Below are 22358 nucleotides of genomic sequence, written 5' to 3' on the forward strand. Positions count from 1 at the left end.
CAGTAAAATAGGCCAGGTACAGAAACAGAAATAAATACATACATACATATGTATATGTAATATGTATAAATACACATATATATATATAATAAAATCTGAATTGTATCATAAAAGAATTACAAATAAAGTGTTCTGGAGGATTAGTAAAGAAGGTGAGTAGGAAATACTTAAGAACATTTTGTACTTGAAATGATCCATACAGGATACACAGCAACAAATGGAGTTTCATATCAGAATAAACATAGGAGGAAAGTAGGAATCTTGGTTGGGTTAATGGATGTGTCTACATAGTTTGACCCATTACTATGTGAAGTCTTGAGGCTAAGATTGCATTTTAATATTATGTGTTAGAGTATGGAGATCCACTGAAGAATTTTGAGCTGAGATGTGCACGATCAGAATTGATTAGAGAAGATTGTTCTCTTAATATGCTAGGGTGCTTTGAAGATGACAGAGAAATTGTAAGTGGGAAGACCAGTTTGAAAGCTAGAGACCATTGAACATTGAACTATTTTCTATGTGTCTACCTTAATGTTGTTTGGATACGTGTAGATTTAATGGATAGATATGAGCAACAACGCTAAAGATGAATTGGTCCAGCTTGACAACTTGGATGATACATAGACAATTACAGTTCAAAGAGAATGATTAGGTTCCAGGTACCAAAAGACATGTGTTTGTATAAATAAAACAAAGAAATTAGAAGTGTGAGATGAATGGATAATGAGCTCAGTTTTGGATTTAGTAATTTTGAGGTTTGGGCTATGAAACAAGCACTTCTTATTTCTCATCGTCATTCATTCCCCAACACTATTTAATTCATAACTTGATAGCCACACAAAAACAGACCTGGGCAATTAAGTCTACTAATCCTACTAAATTTAAGAGCACAAGAACAATGGAATGTAATGTTAACTAAGAGTATCAGAAAAATAAGTAATCAAAGAGTCCTGGGCTGTTTTCCTAGCAGTCACATCATGTTTACTATCCCTCAGTAGATATTTGTTAATTATCTATTTGTTACAAATACATTATACACTGTGTATAGATGCACAAATAGAAGACAAATCCAATATTTTTAAGTATTTCATAAATTAGGAAAAAATAATAATGATTAATAGTTATTGAATCATTAGCATGTGCAAAGAACTGAGCTATGTGTGCAATTTACATTATACCACTTAGTCCTAGGAGCTGGGTATAATTACTCTCATTTTAAAGATGAGAAAATTGAAGCACATCTCCAAAGCAGACAGCTAGTAAATGGAATGACTGAGATTTGAAGGAAGAAGAAAAATGCCTTTTATAGAAGAACTAGAGAAAAATACAAGGCAACTTTGCTGTAATATGGGAGTTAAACTGAAAGAAATTTAAGATTTTAGAGAATGGAAAATTAGTCATTGGAGTTCCTCAGAAGTTATATCATAAAGGAATTGTGTGATTCAGATGAGAGAAGAGTAGGATTGAAGCACTCCAGATGGCAGAAATAACATAAATAATAAGTAAGAAATGAGAATAAAAAAGAGAGAGAGGGAGATGATTGAATTTATATGTATTGATAAAATGCTGAGAGATTAGGAATTTATATACAGCCCCAATTTCAGAGAATCAGATATTTGAAACTCTTTTGGATGATTTCACTCAGAAGTTAAAATTCCATCAAATTTATCCAGATATTTTTACAGGAGCATTTTCAGAGCAAGCAAAGTTCTAAGGCCTCACTGTTTTGAGTGTATGTTATCTTGTTTGAGTCTTTGTTTCTTTCTCCTATTTTTAAGTTTTCTGAATAGGATCAGCATTAATGCTTGGAAGAGATAAAAAGAGTCCTGACATTCTATCCTTTCATCGTGCAAATTTTATGAAGTGCTCCAGTTCCCATTATGTTTCTGACCAGAGTTAGTTTGAGGAGGGTGAAGATGCCAAGAAGATGCCTTGAGTTCCCCTCAGCTGATGATCTACCTGCCTTCTTCTTCTTGTCCTTCGTTCAACCTGTATTTGGAGGGCTCTGCCTTCTCCCAATCTGTTTTAATCTATACTCTATTGTTTCCATTAAATATCCATGACATGTAGGATTGATGGTAGTTCTATTGGAAATTCTTAGAAGAGAAGATATCAAAATCCAAAGGGAATGATAACTAACCAGGAAAGACCCATTAGGTAAGCTAAATTTGTAAACTAGTTTGTGGATGATCTCTTTGTTCTTTTCTCAATAATCTTTCAATATTACATTGACAAGGTTGCTCAACATCTTGCTGTAATCAGGATATAATTGTAGATTAAAGCAAAAATGAGGATTTCATCTCAGCATCTCTGGTCCCTAATTCTCGGTGGCTTCCTTGTACTATTGATAGCCATCGCTAGCAGTGGATATTTAGAAATCTCAGCTGGAATTTCACATATCACTGCCAATATGTGGATCAACAATCAGAGCTCACTAGATGATTTTATCTTATTGGGATTTTCTGACCGACCCTGGCTGGAGACACCACTCTTTGTAATCTTTCTGGTGGCTTACATCTTTGCCTTATTTGGAAATATCTCCATTATCCTAGTTTCCCACCTGGATCCCCAACTTGACAGTCCCATGTATTTTTTTCTCTCTAATCTCTCTTTTCTGGACCTCTGCTATACTACTAGTACTGTCCCACAGATGCTAGTCAACCTTAGGGGACCAGAAAAGACCATTAGCTATGGTGGCTGTGTTGCCCAGCTCTATATTTTTTTGGCCTTGGGTTCTACTGAATGTACACTTCTGGCTGTCATGGCCTTTGACCGATACGTTGCTATTTGCAAGCCTCTTCACTACCCCATCATCATGAACCAGAGACACTGTATCTACATGGCCACTGGGACCTGGATTAGTGGTTTTGCTAACTCCCTTGTGCAGTCTACTCTCACAGTCTTGGCCCCAAGATGTGGACAGAGGGTGATGGACCATTTCTTCTGTGAAGTGCCTGTTCTTTTGAAACTAGCTTGTACTGATATTCACATAAATGAAGCTGAGTTCAATGTGCTAGGGGCTTTGCTAATTCTGGTGCCCCTCACCCTCATCCTGGGCACTTATGTGTTCATTGCTCAGGCAGTAATGAGAATCCGGTCTGCTGAAAGTCGCTGGAAGGCCTTTAATACCTGTGCTTCACACTTGCTGGTGGTCTCCCTCTTCTACTTTACAGCCATCAGTATGTATGTGCAGCCTCCCTCTAGCTATTCTCGTGACAGGGGGAAGATCATGGCTCTCTTCTATGGAATTGTCACACCTACACTCAATCCATTTATCTATACACTGAGGAACAAGGATGTGAAAGCTGCCCTGAGAAGGGTAGTGGCTAAGGAGTTTTGGGTCAAAACAAGATGATCTCTGAAAAGGAGACCTAACAAGAGAGGGTGGATGTGTTTGCCTTACAAAGAAGGTGTCAGACAGAAATGGGAGTGATGAAAGAACAGTGTATCAAGTGTCATAAAGTTCACCAGTGGAACAGGACCAAGAAAGAAATAATCAACTCTTGGTGATCTCTATATAGCACTTTTCCACTTATGAGAATATTTGTTTTAAAATATTGAATTCTACCAAATCATGTCACTTTTCTCCCTAACCCCAACTACTATTTAACTTAGTTTCAAGGGGAAAACTGGTATAATATCTAGAGAACAGATATTTAGAAAGTTTAGAAAATATATTTGGCATAAATTATTTTTAAAAGAATCTCAAGTAAATTGAAAATGATTGCATCTTTCAAAAAAAATGTCACTACTATACTGAGTTAACTTAATCAACATGTGTTGACAGCATTTAGTCATCTTCCGACATTCAATATCTGATTATATCATCCACCAAGGGCTTTTTTAAGGCCCCAGACATAAATGAAATCAAGAGACATTTAGGTCAAAAGCACATAAGAGATATATATATATATATATATGCAAAGTGAAATCCAGTGATTTTAAATATAAATTATTTCTGCCATAAACCTTAGTCAGTCTTATGCTGCAATGATAAACAGTGAGGTCATGATCAATACAAATAAAACTTACTCTAGAAGGAGAGAGAAAACAGTGGGATGTTTTGAACAGTAAACCGTGGTGGAAAAACCTCAGATGAAAAATATTCTAACTCAAGAAAACTTACTAGTGATTTCCAAGTTTGACAAGATAGCTTCCTTCTCCACTTGACTTAGGTAAGTTACTCTTATTTCAATGTGGGGATTATGAGAATATCACGTTGAATTCGAAGGCTTGGTTGATCTATTAGCTTTATTTATTTTTTAAATGTTTTATGGCCCCTGGCTATAAACTGCCTCACAAATACGTATTAGTCAAAGATACCTAAACAAAATAGAGTGAGTTGAGAAAAAGCTCAATGTCATTGCCTGAAATGTAAATCAAATCTCATTCTTCATTAATGGGCATATGCAGCCCCACCAACAGAGGGATGTACAAGCTGTGTGTCTTTTGGGGAAAACCGTTGATTAACTTTGACTATAGTTTCTTTACCACCAAATGGGGATACTAACATTTGCCTTAATTCAAAGATATGTGAAATTATTTTTCTCTCAGGACATTGAATTTAATATTGTAACTGTGTCTAATAAAGGGAATCTAAATAATAAAAGTTTAATTCTTAATTCATAGAGTTCTGCATTATTTTCTATTTGATAACTTATAAAATCATGAACTAAGCACTCACTCTGAGCCATCAGTATAATTTTTGACATTCTCTCCCTTTTAATACACATCCCCAAGCTTTCTTTATAAAATTATCCTTTCCAAAGTACAATCTGTCTATAAATACACTTAATCAATTTACCTATTCCTGTTCTCTGTAGTTATTTCAAAATAATGGATCAGAGTCCCTTAGTAAGATATGCTCTAAGGTCTTGATAAACATGAACAGTTTTCTGAAAATGCATCAGTGTGTTTCATTAACTTCCTTAATTTGGGGGAATAAATATACTGACTGTGAATTCTGGGATCTGAATTAAATTGGTATATGACTGGGAACGTTAATGATCTATCTGAGTTAAACACTGATAAAAATTATAAAACTTTAGAATTATAAGTATTGAAGATAGGATATAACAGAAGACATGCATAAAATTTCCACCAAAAGATAAAATACTTTAGTAAATTGTGATTACCACATGTCATGGGATATTTCACATGAACATCTCTTTTCTCCCCATACGCCAGCATGAATCCTGGTCTTTTCCAACTCAGCATATTAAACTGCATTTTAAAACTCGTTTTTTGACAACACTAGTTAACCCCAAGCACATCAGTGCCAGCTCCTCAGATGGGTCCTATTTGAACATTTCATTAAGTGCATTGCCTTTCAATATAAGTCCTTCCCAAGCCCTTTTAATACTCATATTTGTAATTTCTCATATTTCTGTAGATTTCTCTATAATGCTTTAAACATGATAAAGGTTCAGTAAGTACACCAAGTATAATTGGGTCTAGAGCTCCTTCCTTTTTTTCCCTAAGGACCACTGCAACCCTCCCCTCTCCTCCTAAAAAGAACAGTGCAAAGCTTTACTTTCTTCCAGTGGAGTGAGCACTTCTACTTTCTGTGGCTCAATCATGAGGCAGATGAAGCAGGAAGATGGGGTAAAAGCTTTTGGGAAAAAGAAGGCCCTTGGTTATACAAGAGAAAAAGAGTCTGTTTTCCTCAACTCTAACGTAATCTGGAAAAGAATCTTAAACATTAAAAAAAATTTGATCACAGTGTTTCCTACAACTCATGATTAATTTTTACATGGAACCACATATCATCATCATATAAAATATAACTTAATATGTATTAAGAAAAAATTTTTAATATTATTCATTCTATTAATGCAGTATACTTCTCAGAAGTTTCGTGTTGTACTTCTCAGTGAGTATTTGAGGTCAAAAATACCACATTATTTTGAGTTTGTTAGTTTTGCTTGAAGGTCTAGATAAATTTAAAAATAATTGAACATTGAAACTACTATTTTGAAACTATTTTTCAAACCTTAAAACTATTTTGTATTGGAGCAAAGATGGATATATTATGTTGTGAAAGTTTCATACGTTTTTAAACAAAAACATGGGTCCACATAGAAACTTAGTGCTGACATGAGAGGTTGTCCCAGATATGTACCCTAGGGACATATTTTTATTTATCTTCAATGTTACAGATATATGACAGTGAAAACCTGAGATTTAAACAACAAAAAAATTTGACTTTTTAATTTTATAAATGAAATTAATATTTCTGCATAAGTGCTGTCTGATATTTTAGAAGTTTATATATTTAAATACATAATTAAATAAATTATAGTACATATACTGTCAAGCAGGCAAATCAATATAGCACCATGTTGAAAGCATGATTAATGAAGAAATATTTTTAATATTCCTGAAAGTATAGCTAAAACACTAGTAAATATATTAAATATTATATTAGCAAATTTTACAAATATTGGTAAATCATTAAATAGAAAAATGCTTTGTGATATAGAAGGAACACTAAGGAAGCACATTCAATAAGGTAAAAAATATTTATCTCAAAACAAAGTCTGGTGTCTACTGTTTGTTAGAAAAGCACTAGAAAATTCCCAATAATGTCAGGAAGAAATCAAGTTTTCCCACTCTCTCCCCAATTTTTTACATTGGAGCATCCACTATGGAAAACAATAAGGAGTGTCCTCAAAAAATTAAAAATAGAACCACCATACAATCCAGCAATGCCACTTCTGGGTATATATCTGAAGGAAATGAAACACTAATTAAAAGATATAATGCAGCATTATTTACAATGGCCAAGACATAGTAACAACCTAAATGTCCACTGATGGATGAATGGATAAAGAAAATGTGGTATATACACAATGGACTATTATTCAACAATAAAAAAAGAATGAAATTTTGTCATCTCTGACAATATGGTAGACCTTAGAGGTATTATGTTAAACAAAATAAGTCAGACAGAAAAGATAAATATTGTATAATCTCACTTATATGTGGAATCTGAAAAAAAGCCAAAAAACAAAAAAAAAGCAAACAAACAAAAATGAACTCATGGATATAGAGAATAGGTTGGTGGTTGCCTAAGCCAGGGAGTTAGAGGTGGGTGAAATGGGTGAAGAGGATCAAAAGGTACAAGTTTCCAGCTATCAAATGAATAAGTCATGGGCATGTAATTTATAGCATGGTGATTATAGTTAATAATACTGTATTCAATATTTGAAAGTAGCTAGGAGAGCGAATCTTGAAGTTTTAATCACAAGAAAAAAATTTCTTTTTGTAACTATGTATGGTGACAGATATTAAGTGGACCAATGTGGTGATCATTTTGCAATATATACGGAATCATGTCGCACATCTGAGACTAATATAATGTTATTTGTCAATTATACCTCAAAAAAAGAAATGGGAATTCTGAAGGTGAAAAGTACAATAAAATGAAATTTAAAATTCACTAGAGGGGCAAGAAAGCAGATTAGAGCTGGCAGAAGGAGAAGCAATGAACATGAAGCCTGATAGAAATTATGCAGCCTGAACAGCAGAGAGAAAAAAATTTTAAAAAATGGACAGAGCCTTACAGAAATGTGAGACACCTTTAATTGCAACAACATATGAACAATGGGAGTAGCAGAGGAGAGAATGGGAGTAGTAGAGGAGAGGAGAGAGAAAAAAGAACAGAACAAATAAGGGCTCAAAATTTCCTACATATGGTGAAAAACATTACTCTATGCATCCAAGATGCTCAGTGAATTCCGGGTAAGATAAATGCAAAGAGATTCACAGTCAGCCACATCGTAGTAAAAATTCTGGAAGCAATGACAAGAAAAAAATCTTGAAGAAGAAAGAAAAAAAACAACTTGTTACTTACAAGGGAATCCCAATAGGATTAAGAGCTGACTTCCTGACATAGCAGTGGGATGACATGTTCAAAGTGCTGAGGGAAAGACTTGTCAATCAAGAATACTATACGTCACAAAACTGTCTTTCGAAAATGGAGGTGAAATGAAATTCCCAGTTAAAGAAAAACAGTGTTTGTGCTAGTAGATCTGCCTCCCCAGAAATAATAAAGAAAGTTCTTTATGCTAAAATTAAATGACTCCATAAAGTAATTCAATCCACATGAAAAAACAGAGTGCCATAAGGATAAATATATAACTAAAAACAGTACAATTGCATATTTCTTCTTTCTCATCTCAATATATTTAAAAGTAATTGCATAAATATATATATAATTGTATCATTGTGTCTATAACTCATAGAAATATAATATATTTGACAATTTCACCACAAAGAAGGCAGGTAGGAAGAAAGCTACATTGGAATAAGGGAATGACACCATATGATAACATAAATATATAGGAAGAAATGAAGAGACCAGAAATGGTAAATGAAAAGGTTAATATAACAAAATCTATAAAAATATATCTGCTTTCCTTACATCTCTCAGCTTCTTTAAAAGCAAAAGTATTGTATAAAGTAATCATTACAACAATGTATTGCTGGGTTTGTATTCTATGTAGACAAATACGTATAACAATAATGGCAGAAAATGGAAAAGGAAATAGAGCTATATAAGTGCAGAGTTTCCATATCTCGTGAGAATTGTTAGTATAGATTTGAAGTAGATTCTAATAAGTTTAGATATATATTATATATCTCAGCCATTAATATACCAAATGTATATTATACATCTCAACCATTTTAAAAGAAGTAAAAATGTATACTTAAAAATCATTGAAGGAATTAAAATGTTCACTAGAAACTATCCACTTTATACAAAAGAAGGTAGTAAAGAAGGAAGAGAAACAAAAAGGACATGCCACTAGAGAAAATAAGATGCAAAATGGCAGATGTAAATGTTAATAATAACATTAAGTGTGAATAGATTAAACAATCCAATAAGAAAATGGAGACTGACAGACTAGATAAAAATCAAGATCAACTATGTGTGTCTACAAAAGACACATTTTAGATGCCAACATACAAATTGAAGAATTCCATAGAATTAAAAAAAGATACATCACACAAGCAACAAGACCTTGAGGGTCTATTCTAATATGAGGCAAAATAAACTTCAAACAAAAATGTTACTTGAGATAAAGAGGAACAATTTTATAATGATGAAAGTATTGATTAATCAGGAATATGTAGAACAATTATGTACACTGAATATATATGCACTGAAAAACAAAGCACTCAAACACATGAAGCAAAAACTTGCACAATTGAAGTGAGAAACAGAAAATTCAAACAGAGTATTTGGAGAACTCAATACTCCATTTTCAATAATGGACAGAAGAACTAGAAAGAGCATAAACAAGGATATAGAAGAACTGAGGAACACGATATACCTCCTAGACCTAACAGACATCTACAGGATTCTCTACCTAAGAAAACAGAATACACATTTGTCCAAAGTGCACATGGAATATTCTCCAGGATAGACCATTTATTAGGCCATAAAAGAACTTCAATATGTTTAAAATAATTGAAATTATACAAATTATATTTCCTCATGGCAATGTAAATAAAATATAAATTAAGGAGGCCAGCTTCATGGCCTAGTGGTTAAGTTAGGTGCACTCCAATGCGGCAGCCCAGGTTCATGGGTTCTAATCCCATGTGTAGACCTACACCATTCATCAATCATGCTGTGGCAGTGACCCAAACCTGAAATAAAGGAAGATTCAAGTGGATGTCAACTCAGGACTAATCTTCCTCAAGCAAAAAAAGAGGAAGATTGGCAATGGATGTCAGCTCAGAGTTGATCTTCTTCAGCAATAAAATAAATAAATAAATAAAAGAAGGCAATTTAGGAAATTCATATATGTGTGAAACTCTGGAAGGACCAATGGGACAATGAAGAAAGCATGGGGAAATTACAAAGTACTTGGAGATGAATGCAATAAAAACATAACATATAAAAACACATGGATGCAGCTAAAACAGTGGCTAAATACATATATGAAAAACTCAAATTACTTACTTAAATTTCCAACTTAAGACTAGAAAAAGAAGAGCAAAGTAAACCCAAAATAAGTATAAGGAAATAATAAAAATTAGGAGGAAAGGAACAAAACAGACAACAGAAAAACAATAGAGGAAATCAACAAAATAAATAGTTGGTTTCGTGAAAATTTCAACAAAATTGGCAAACTTTTACCTACTCTGACCCTTCCAAAATGTAGAAAGGGAGGGAATAATGACCAACTCATTCTGCGAAGCCAGAATATCTTTATACCAAACTGATAACTACATCACAAGAAAATACTACCATATACCAATATATCTTATGAATACGGATGCAAGACGTTTTTAGTAAAATATTAGCAAACTGAATCCAGCAAACACATAAAGGGAATTATACACTGTGATCAAATGGAATTTATCCCAAAATTGAAAGTTTGGTTTAACAACCAAAAATCAGTCAATGTAATACACAGTTACATAATAAGTTAATGTAATTACGTATTAATTGAACAAAGGACAAAAACCACACAATCATCTCGTCTCAGACAAAGACATAGGACAAAATATAAAAGCCTTTTGTGATAAAATATTCAACAAAATAGGAATAGAGAGGAACTTCTTTAACCTTACAAAGCGCATTTACAAAAAACCCCACAGCAGACACCGTACTGCATGATGAAAGATTGAATGTTTTCTTCCTAAGATCAGGAAGAAGATAATAATGTCCACTCTTGCTTTTTCTATTCAGAATTGTACTGGAGGTTCTACTCAGGGAAATAGGCAAGAAAAAGAAATAAAAGGCATCCACATGTAAAGTAACAAGTAAAACTAAGTCTATTTATAGATGACATAATTTTCTATGTCGTAAGGAATATAAATATCTTAAGGAATCCATTAAAAATCTGTTAGAAATAATATACAAGTTCAGCAAGTTTGCAGGTTACAAGATCTATATACAAAAATTAATTACGTTTCAGTACACTGTTAATTACATCTGAAAACAAAATTAAGAACACAATTCCATTTATAATAACATCAAAAAGAATAAACTAAAAAAGATTCATGGAAAAAATTAAAGATCTAAATAAACGGGAAGACATTCCATGCTCATGGATTGGAAGACTGTATATTGTTAAGATTTCAACGTTCCCAAACTTATCTACAGATTTAAAACAATTCTAATGAAAACCCCAGCTGACATTTTTAAAAAAATTTTCAAGACAATCCTAAAAATCATACAGAAATGCAAGTGACCCAGAATAGCAAGATAATCTTGTAAAAAACCATAATTGGACTATTCACACTTCCTGATTTCAAATTTGCTACAAAGCTACAGTAATCAAGACACTGTGTCACTGCCATAAAGATAGACATATAGATTTATGGAAAAAAATTGATGGTCCAGAAATAAACATTTACATTTATGGTTAATTGATTTTCAACAACAGTGCCACACAATGTAATAGGAATGAAATAGTCTTTTCTACATATGCTGTAGTGTCAACTGTATATACACATGCAAAAGAATGAAGTTGGACCCCTACTTGACACTACATGTAAAACATTGACTCAAAATAGTTCATAGACCTAAAAGTAGGAGCTAAGCTATAAACCTCTTAGAATAAAACATTGCAGTAAAACTTTTAGAATCTTCCATTAGGCGATGATTTCTTTTACATAATATCAAAAGCACAAATGACAAAAGAAAAAAAATAGATAAATTGAACTTCAACAAAATTTAAAACTTTCGTCTTCAAAGGACATTATTAAGAAAGTGAAAAGACAAGTCAGCATGAAAGAAAATATTTGCAGATTATATATTTGATAAAGGACTTGTATTCACAATAGATAAAGAACTACCACAACTCAACTATAAAACAACAAACAGCTGAACTAAAAAACAAGTGAAAAATCTGAATAAACATTTCTCTACAGAAGACTCGCAAATAACCCAATGGGACATGAAGATATAGTCAACACTGTTAGTAGGCAAATGCAAATCATGCCACAGTGAGATTCCATTTCTCAACCACTGGAATGACTATAATAAAAACATGGGCAGTAAAATGTGTTGACAAGGATGTGAAGAGATTGGAATCCTCTTACATTGCTGGTGGGAATGTAAAATGGTGCAGCTACTTTGGAAAACAGGCAATTTCTCAAATTGTTAAATACAGAATTCCCTTGTCATTCAGCAATTCCACTTTGAAGTATATACCCAAAAGAAAGGAAAACATATGTTCACATAAAAACTTGTACATGAATGTTTATAGTAGTAGTATCAATAATAGTTAAAAAGCGGAAACAACCCAAATGTCCATAATTGATTAATAGATAAATAAAATGTGGTCTGTTCATATGTTGGAACAGTGTATTCTGGGATATAAAGGAATGAAGTGCTCAATGTTATCACATGGATAAAACTTAACAATATTATGCTATGTGAAAGAAGCCAGTCACCAAAGACAGCATATTTTTATTCCACTTATATGTAATGTCTAGAATAGGCAAGTATAGAGAGTTCGAAAGTAGATTAGTGTTTGCCTAGGGTAGGAGGGTGATGGGGAATAGGGAGTGACAGCTAACGAGTATGACATTTTTATTTTTAATTTTAAATTTTTCTTATTGTGGTAAAAAGTGCATAACATATAATCTACCATCTCAACCACTTTTAAGTGCACAGTTCAGCAGTGTTAGGTACATTCCCATCGTTGTAAACAGATCATATCTTTCTCATCTTGCAAATCTGAAACTCTATTCCCATTAAACAACACTTCCCTTTTCTGACATTTCTTTTCAAGGTGATAACGATGTGCTAAAATTAGATTGTGGTGATGAGTGCATGACTACGAATTACTAAAAAATATTGAATGGAATACATGAAATAGGTGAATCTTACTATGTATAGGTTATATTTCAATGATGCAGTTAAAAATAACACTGCATAAATTTATATCAAAATGACTGATATGTGTGCTGTCAGGGAAACTCCTCTTTAGAACTTAGAGAAATCCTCCCACAGAGTAGAAGGAAAATTCTGCTCTCCCTTTTCAATCTAAATTCTGAGATATTCTATTAGTAACAATTAACATATCCTCAAAACATCAGTAAATATTAGGTGTGCTAAAGTCAAAACTTAAAAATGTAAAACATAACTACAATTTTATGAAACAATAAAAATATAAAGTATTTAAAATATGCAGTCCTCAGAAGTACAATTATCACAAATGTCCACATTTAACTTGGCATCTGCAGCACTTCGGCTTTGTGTACCTACCTCATTTTCTGCAGGGTTGCTCTCATCCTTACTGGCCAACTTCAAGTTTCCCTTTGTACCCTTTGAATAACTTCTTTGTTACTAACGCCTTCTAAGGAATAGGATCTAGTTTTGAAGGAAATGATTTGACAAATAATCATGCCAAATTCTCCTGTGGTTCTTTCCTCCACCTTTAGTATTTCCTTTAAACGTTTTCTCAGGCATCATGGCAATGACTGTAGGGTGCAGATTTGGTGCATGTGCCTAAAGTGACTTTAGAAGCTCATTCAGTTAGTCTTGTACATTCTTTCTCTAAATGTGTGTGTGTGTGTGTGTGTGTGTGTGTGTGTGTGTGTGTGTGTGTTTTAAATGAAGACAATGGAAAAAATTAAGTCCAGGGCCATGACAGAATAAGAAAAGCTACCTTACCTGATTGCAGCTAAATGCACCATCTGTAGGCCATTGGTGGCTGACTCCTAACCCACACACTTTTTTATATCTATGCATTATTTCAATCCATCTGTACGTATTTTAGTTTAGGTAATGTGGCACCACACTGTTTCCTCTTTCTTACCACATGTAATATCTCATTTTATCATCTACCTTCTAATCATATTGGGACCACACAATTCAGAGAAATAAAATGTAAGTGTAAATGATGAGTGTCTTTTCTGGGTTGACAGTTAAATTTTTTTCCTACCTCTTGCACTCCTTCTGTGCTTCATCAACCTTGAAAGCCACATTTTGAGATGGCTGGATCACAAGATACATGAAGTAGAAGGGTGAGAGCCAGAAAAATATTTGATGAAATAATGGCTGAAAATTTTCCAATTTTGGACAAAGACATACCTATAGCTTCTAGTAACTCAGTATACCTCAAACAAAGTAAACCCAAAGAAAACCATGCCTGGATACATCATAATCAAACTTTAGAAAAATAAAGACAAAAAGTGACTTGAAAGCAATCAGATGAAAATCAAGGTGATATTTTTAGAGGAAAAAATGAGACAAAACACTACAGAGTTCTCATCAGAAATCATTGATGTCCAAGGGAAGGGGAACACCATTTTTTAAAATGATGGGGAAGAGAACTATCAACGAGAATTGAATATCCAGGAAAAGTGCTATTCCAGGTACAAGTGAAATAAGGAAATTCTCAGATGAAAATAGAAGAAAATCTGTTGTCAGCAGATCAGTTCTAAAAAAATTGCTAAATAATGCTAGGAGGAAACTTTGAACATAGGAATAAAGGAAGAACAACAGAAATGGCAAGTGTTTTGGTAAATGTAATAGTCTATTTTTGTTTTTTGAGTTCTTTAGAGATATATTGGATGGTTAAAAGCAAAATTTATAATAGTTATCCATTGGGTTTTGAGTGTATGCAATTACAACATAAAGGATGACTACAACTGAGAGGAAAGAAAACAAAGGAACCTATGCAGGGTTTTATATGCAGGTTTGTATAATGGAATGCTAGTCAGTCATAAAAAGAAACACATTTTTGATACATGTGGCAACTTACATGAATCTTAAAGGCATCATGTTAATTCAGAGTAGCTAGACTCAAAAGGTTGCATACTATGTGATTTTATATTTATCACATCCTTGAAAAGACAAAAATACAGTGATGGACAAAAGATCAGTGATTGGCATGGATTATATTTGAATAGGGGGAGGGTATGACTACAAAAAGATAGTATAGAAAAGTTTTGGGGGTTGACGGAACTCTTCTGTATCTTGATTGTGGTGGCTGTTATGGGAAATTATACATGCATTAAAATTAATAGAAATGCATACCAAAAAGTCACTTTCATTGTATAGTAATTAAAAAAATAAATCTCCGTGGGTATTGGGGAGGATGCCCTTTAAATTTGATATGGACAAGTTAGCTTCTTTGTTATGACTTGTCAAATCAACATTTGTTAACTGGAGCACAGGATGCTGGATGGTGAGTTGAGTGAGGTTCAATAAGCGATGACAAGAGAAATTGAAACAGAGAAGTTTATTACTCACAGGTCCTGGAGGGAGCACACAGCATGCCTTGACAGGCTACAGGGGAGGTCAGAGTAGAGTGCAGCCAGAGAGAATGATAGGATCTGGGGCACATGCCCTTATTAAGGTCCATGAATTGAGTACTTTGGGTTTCCCAGGCTAAGGCCAGATTGGTCAATTCAAACTGAAAGAGTGAGATTTTGGTAAGCTCCACAAGGGTCTTATGTAAGGGGCACACAAGAGGAAGGCCCAGGGACACAGAGGAGAGACTGTTGATCACAGACTGTTATGAAGTCATATCAGGAAGTTACATTTGCTTGTGACTCTGAGAGCTGTTATCTAAAGCGTACACTCGCCTGAGGGGGCTAGCATCAGTTGAAGGTCCCTGTAGGCCACTTAATCAAACAAAATGGATGTCAAGGCACCAATACTTTGGAGCAGCTTAGATAAACTATCAACAATCTTATACTTTAATGGTTCACTATTCTCCAAATGAAATAAAAAAAACTTTATTGATACCAAGGGGAAGAGCAGTGATGACTCAGTTCCTTCTGTTTTATCATTCATCTTCGTAGACAATGGGGAAACATCAAAAGTAGAGTGAGGGGCTTGCCCCGTAGCTGAGTGGTTAAGTTCACGTGCTCCAATTCGGCAGCCCAGGATTTCGCTGGTTTGGATCCTGGGCACAGACATGGCACTGCTCATCAGGCCTCGTTGAGGCGGTGTCCCACATGCCACAACTAGAAGGACCTACAACTGGGATATACAACTATGTACAGGGGGAATTTGGGGAGAAACAGCAGAACAGAAAACAAACAAACAAACAAAAGATTGGCAACAGTTGTTAGCTCAGGTGCCAATCTTTAAAAAAAAAAAGTAAAGTGAAAACCAAATTTTTAATGGAAAATTCTTTCCATCTGAGCCTTATAAGCAGTTTCAGATCATCCAACGTTATCAATTAGATTATTGATAAAAAGAAGTTATAGGCTTTCTGCTAGTCAAGGGAAGTTGTGGAAGAACATCTTCATGGCACGGATTAAGAGCTGGGATCTTAAAGTTCTAGATGCATGAATTAGAAATCGAACTATAGATGGAAAAGAAGAAGAATTTTACAATAACATTGCAATTAAATTTTGACTGATTTCAAAAAGGTCTACATGAAATTTCTTGTACAAAATCCAAAATCTTGCTTAAAAAAAATGCTTCCTTATACTAGTGTATTCGTTGTATCTCCAGGAATAGGGTTTGAAAATTATCTTTTATTTTGAGAAAACTTCTATCTGAATATAACTAGTACCAACTTTTCCTAGTTTGATCCCAGGGACATATATCATAAATTTAAATTGATTCATATAAGACAACCATTTTTAAAATATATTATTAAATTTCTCTTGGGATTTCTTCTTTGGTCTTGTATTATTTAGAAGTGTATTGTTTAATCTCCAAGTATTTTGGGATTTTTCAGTTATCGCTCCTAATTTTTTCCGGTTTTATTGAGATATATAACATTTTATTAGTTTTAGGTGTACAATATGATGATTTGATATGTGTATATATTGCAAAATAATTTTACCACAATAAGCTTAGTTAACATTCATTACTTCATATAGTAACAATTTTTTTCTTGTGATGAGAAATTTTAAGATCTACACTCTTAGTGACTTTCAAATACACAATGCAGTATTGTAAACTTTGGTCACCATGTTGTACATTACGTTCCCAGAACTTGCTTATCTTATAACTGAAAGCTGGTACCTTTTGACCACCTTCACCCACCCACCACTCCCCCACATCTGTCAATCACTAATGTGTTCTCTGTATTTATGAATTCATATTTTTGTCTTTTTAGATTCCACATATAAGTGAGATCGCACAGTATTTGTCTTTCTCTGTTGGACTTATTTCACTGACACCATTTATAATGTTTGAAAATATAGGTCCTTTCTGAACTTTCTGGTAATTTGAATAAATGATATCTAATCACTTTTGTTGATAAACACACTCATTTGTCTACAATCTTCTTAAAGTATTCAATTTTGAATGATTAATTCAGCGTTGGTCTGATAAGAACAGCAGCTATTATTTTGAGTTTTTTTGAGTGTTTATTTTGGTAGTCATTGGAGGTTTTTGACATATATTGATTGGATTTATCTATTTTTTTAAAAAATAAAAAACACCTACACACCTCTCCAATTTTTATGTAATTTTATTTCTAAAATATATTTCAGTATTTTATCCTATTTGAACTATGCCACAATTTTCTTTGAATTATCTCACTATTTTAATATGTTGAAATCTTTGGATATATTCATCAGATCGCAACAAAAACCTATGTTAAATTAGAAAATTCTCTCCTCAAAACTGAACCTCAGAATATCTTTTTTTATCACTTATTAGTTGTTTTCTTTATTCTTCATAATAGCCTTGTAAAAACAAGTGTGATACTTATTGAGATACTTACTGTGATACTTGCGCAGTACTATTTTAGTCACTGGGAATCAAAACTAGGCCCACTGGTTTACAACTTTGAAATTCAATTTCTTAAGATTAAAAAATATGAAATATTTTTATTAAATTTAAAAATAGAGATATTTAGAGCCATTTTTAAATGGTTTTCAATTGGAATATAATTTACATTGAATTTTTGATATTTAGGAGTAGATGGAAAATTTAAATTTCTTTTTTAATTTCTTTCATTGCTAAGGAGGTAGATCTTACATTAAATGTTCATACCACAGTATAAAAAATGTCTTTCTCAAAATCACAGTTACTTGAAAACTGAATACATTCATCTTTGGATGAAAATTACTCATCTATGGGACTGTTAAAAGGGTAACTGGACTATCAGGTTCAGAGGTGTTTTAGAAAAGATATAGTGTTGGATGAAGCTTAGACTCAATGACCTCTAGGGGTAGTTTTAACTCTAAGATTCTTTGGTTCTGTGATTATGTATGAGTTTATATAAACACATGCTTACTGGACGTTCTGTTTTTACCTGAGGCCCATACAAGTACCTACAATTTTATTGGTGACCAATAAAGTTGAAATTGTTAATAGATGCAAAAATACTTCTTACTAGGGAGACCTAAGTCTGGATTTATACTACAGAAAATGTTGTGTACAATATACATGTTTTCCTCCCTGGAATGCAGACTACAAGATTCAGTTAAACCAAGATGATAATTTACTACCTTCCACTGAGGCAATTCCTTGAGGGAGCGCTCCAGGAAGTCTCATGCTTTGAACTCACTGTGTTTACCTGAAACACCAACTACACTGAACAAATTTGTTCCCCAGTGCCTGGGTAGTCCTGGCTTCATTTCAGGTGTCACGGGCTTAGCGGGAAGTTAAAATGTCCTTGAGTCTATGCTTTCTGTTCAGTCTTGTAGGAAAGCATCTTAGTCCTCTTCTTACATGAAAATTTGAAAGACTGAGCCACCAGCTAAATTTTGGAATAAAGATGGTCAATCTTAGGACTAAATAATATTTGTTTCTACTGACTAAGATCAACTCTGGTGAGTGAAATTTCTCATTTTATGAAATTTATAGCTGTGTTCCATAATTTCTGTTTCCTCTCACATCTCATTCATTCTTTGAATCATGTTTATCATAATTCTGTATCTCTGAGTCCTCCCAAATGGCTCTAGAAAATCTACAAATGAACTTCACAATGGCATATTCAATGTGCTCCTTTTGTTATTTTAAATTTCCTTTCTTAAATATATGACACATTTTTTTTCTTTCTAAAGCCTCTATCTTCAATTGGCTCTATGATGCCACTCACTGCTGCTTTTCTCTTTTCTCTGTGAATATTCTTTTTCAGTCTCTTGGACTGGGTCTTCTTCTGCACATCTATTGAAATTTGATGGTCTCTAAAAGTCTGTCTTCAGACCTCTTTTCTGTCCTTTCTTTACTCAAAAAATATTCTTGTAAGTGCCATTTAAAGGAGCAAGGTTAACTGCTTTTCTACGTGATTTTCACATTCTTACTGAACTGGTGGTGTTTTCAGAACTACCATAGGTCAGATCCTCATATCCAACTTTATGTTTGGCACACAATCACCTCAGACTACTTTTCCCATCAGAACTCATCTCTTCTCTCAACCATCTCCCTGTCGCTGTCACCTATTTCAGAGAATAGCACAACTTCTCTTTCATCTGCACATCTGTCAACCATCAAGATTTTACCTGCTCATTCTCTCTTGTAATTATTATCTCTTGTTGTCATACTTATAGATGAGTTCAAATCTTCACCATCTCTGGCAGTATTTTATTCTTTAGTTTTATTTTCTTCCATGCTGTTGCCAGGATGTTTCCTAAAAATTAGTTTCAAAGTTCTCAAAATAAATTACAGCAAAACAGAAAGGTACTAGCTCAAGTAATTTTCAAACTCTTTCATTTACTGAGGGATTAATAAATGGAATAAAATAATATCTGATGGAGTAACTCAAGTAACTTGATACTTTTTGTCTATATAAAATTGAAGTCAATAATGTATATACTAAGTTAAATAAATATTTACTTAGTGCTTGTATATTAGATACCATTGCCAAAGGTAGGGAAATGATCAGAGATGGTGAAGGAATTGTCTTGAGACAACTCAGTGAAAATGGATTGACCTTTCAACAAATCTACAGGCTTTTTTTTAAAGAAGTAAAAATAAGTTATCAGGGTGATTCTGATACACAGAGTGATTTTATGATTTTACAATAACACATTTAACATAAAAAGTAACGCCAGCCAATCTCCCTAACAATTACGTTACATCTGGCATTAAGATTTTGCTTGTTTGGTTGGTTGGTTGATTATTTTAAGAAATGGGCGCTCACTGTCTAATATATTTCAAGTCCTAGAGAAAAAGAATAAAGAATTATTTATTCTTACTGGAGAAGTCACAATGTGATATAATACTGGAAAGTCATACACTCTACTACCTAGCATTCTGCCTATCACACAGTAAGAATAAAATACATTTTAGAAAATTATCATTATCTGTTTAAATGAATTTGATTGAAAATGTCCAAGTCCAAGTCATTCTAAGGATGATAACAATTAAAAGGACGAGGTATCATCATTTGCAAGATCTATCAAATTCCAAACCTCAGAATTCAATGCTTGGTATCAGTGGCATCTGCATCTTACAATTTTGAGTCATTTCACTATTCAAGCTTGCTCTGGGAAGTTCATTCCAACTAAATTTTATATTTTAAAAATGTTAGGAGCCTTTCAGAGTCAAGAAATATGACTGTCCTTAGAACTAACATTTCCCCTGTGCGTGTCTCCAGTCTGTTTCTAGATCCACTTACAAGGTAATAAGAACAACTTTATTTTAAATGGTTAACAAAGGAAGTTTTAATGCATCCTTGCAATGCTAAGATATCATATGTAAGATGTAATGATACTAGTATATAAGTACCATTTTCACTGACTTTGTTGCAGGGAAAGACTTTATCGTCTCCATTAATTTCTACCTTTGAGAATCTAAACTCTGCTCCAGAAATTTCTCACAAATTTTCAACCTATGTGAAAGTGTTGATCACATTTAGGAGTTCTATTTCTGAATAACCGCTAAAGATCTTTCTGAATTAAATGTTACCTCTAGAGGTATGGAGATAAATTCACCTTGATTTCAGTAGCTATATTCTGAGTACACTGAGTTACTTGACATTATAGATATATTAAATATCACACTTTCTTTTCCCACTGTTCTTTGGCTTTCTAAACAGAATCATACTTTCTATCTTCAGAGTGACCATGGCCAACTTGACCTCAACGAGTGGATTCCTCCTCATGGGGTTTTCTGATGACCGTAAGCTTCAGATTTTACATGCACTGCTGTTTTTGGTGACATACCTGCTGGCCTTGATAGGCAACCTCCTCATTATCACCATAACTACCTTGGATTATCGCCTCCATTCCCCCATGTATTACTTCTTGAAGCACCTCTCTCTTCTGGACCTCTGCTTCATCTCTGTCACAGTCCCTCAGTCCATTGCAAATTCACTTATGAATAATGGTTACATTTCCCTTGGTCAATGCATTCTTCAGGTTTTCTTCTTCATAGCTCTGGCCTCGTCAGAAGTGGCCATCCTCACAGTGATGTCTTATGACCGGTATGTAGCCATCTGTCAACCACTGAAATATGAGACCATTATGGATCCCCATGCTTGTAGGCAGGCAGTGATAGCTGTGTGGATTGCTGGAGGCCTCTCTGGGCTCGTGCACACAGCAGTTAACTTCTCCCTATCTCTCTGTGGGGAGAGAGTCATTCACCAATTCTTCTGTGATGTTCCTCAGATGCTGAAACTAGCCTGTTCTTCTGAATTCATTAATGAGATTGCAGTGGCTGCATTCACAACCTCAACAGCATTTATCTGTTTGATCTCCATTGTGCTTTCCTATGTTCGCATCTTCTCTGCTGTGCTGAGAATCCCATCAGCTGAGGGCCGGACCAAAGTCTTCTCTACCTGCCTGCCACACCTATTTGTAGTCACCTTCTTCCTCTCAGCTGCAGGCTTTGAGTTTCTAAGGCCCCCTTCTAATTCTCAATCAGCCATGGACCTCATGTTCTCCATATTCTATACTGTGATACCTCCAACACTCAATCCAATTGTCTATAGTTTACGGAATGAAGCTATGAAGGCAGCTCTAAGGAAAGTACTGTCAAAAGAAGAATTTTCTCAGAGAAAAATGTATTTAAAAGCCCTTTGTAAACTCTAAAGAACCATACAAATAAACGGTATTGCTATGATGTTTCAGATTGTTAGAGGGGTAAATATTTACAATTTCTTCTCAGAACGCCTGTCCAGCTTTTCTATTATTTATATTCTTCTCAGAATAGAATTCTTCAAAATTTAAGATGTTATGCTTCTAATGATATTAATTTTTCTTCCTTCAATTCCATTGTTATTTTAAGGTATATTTTAGGAATTTTTCTGAAGTCAAAGGGAAAAGGCAATTAGTTTGCAACCTGGCCAGCATAATTTGAAGTTGACTTTTAACAAATAAATTCCAGACTGATGTCAGCTAGGCTAACTGTGATTATCAGATAATATATTAATAGAGTTTTTATGTGATTTCTCCAAGTTTCTTACCTATATTAAGTGTCCATATTAATTTTCCTCTTCTATTATGTATTGTAATAGCTTTTCCCT

At 33.8% G+C, this 22358-nt stretch overlaps 2 protein-coding genes across 2 annotated transcripts; both read left to right on the forward strand.

Annotated features, from left to right (window-relative positions):
- Window positions 1-2410: 2410 nt before the first annotated feature.
- Window positions 2411-3355, forward strand: OR2B4 (olfactory receptor family 2 subfamily B member 4). Its single transcript, XM_001491628.3, has one exon. The coding sequence runs from the start codon at window positions 2411-2413 to the stop codon at window positions 3353-3355; it is 945 nt and encodes a 314-aa protein (XP_001491678.3).
- A 17603-nt stretch (window positions 3356-20958) lies between these two features.
- OR14J1 (olfactory receptor family 14 subfamily J member 1) lies at window positions 20959-21924 on the forward strand. Its single transcript, XM_001491601.4, has one exon. It carries the CDS (start codon window positions 20959-20961, stop codon window positions 21922-21924), a length of 966 nt encoding a protein of 321 aa, XP_001491651.4.
- Window positions 21925-22358: the final 434 nt, after the last annotated feature.

This window comes from Equus caballus, chromosome 20 (genome assembly GCF_041296265.1).
Source record: "Equus caballus isolate H_3958 breed thoroughbred chromosome 20, TB-T2T, whole genome shotgun sequence".
Taxonomy (NCBI): domain Eukaryota; kingdom Metazoa; phylum Chordata; class Mammalia; order Perissodactyla; family Equidae; genus Equus; species Equus caballus.

Coding starts and splice junctions, on each gene's coding strand:
- OR2B4 (XM_001491628.3), top strand. CDS start 2,411: ATGTGGATCAACAATCAGAGCTCACTAGATGATTTTATCTTATTGGGA.
- OR14J1 (XM_001491601.4), top strand. CDS start 20,959: ATGGCCAACTTGACCTCAACGAGTGGATTCCTCCTCATGGGGTTTTCT.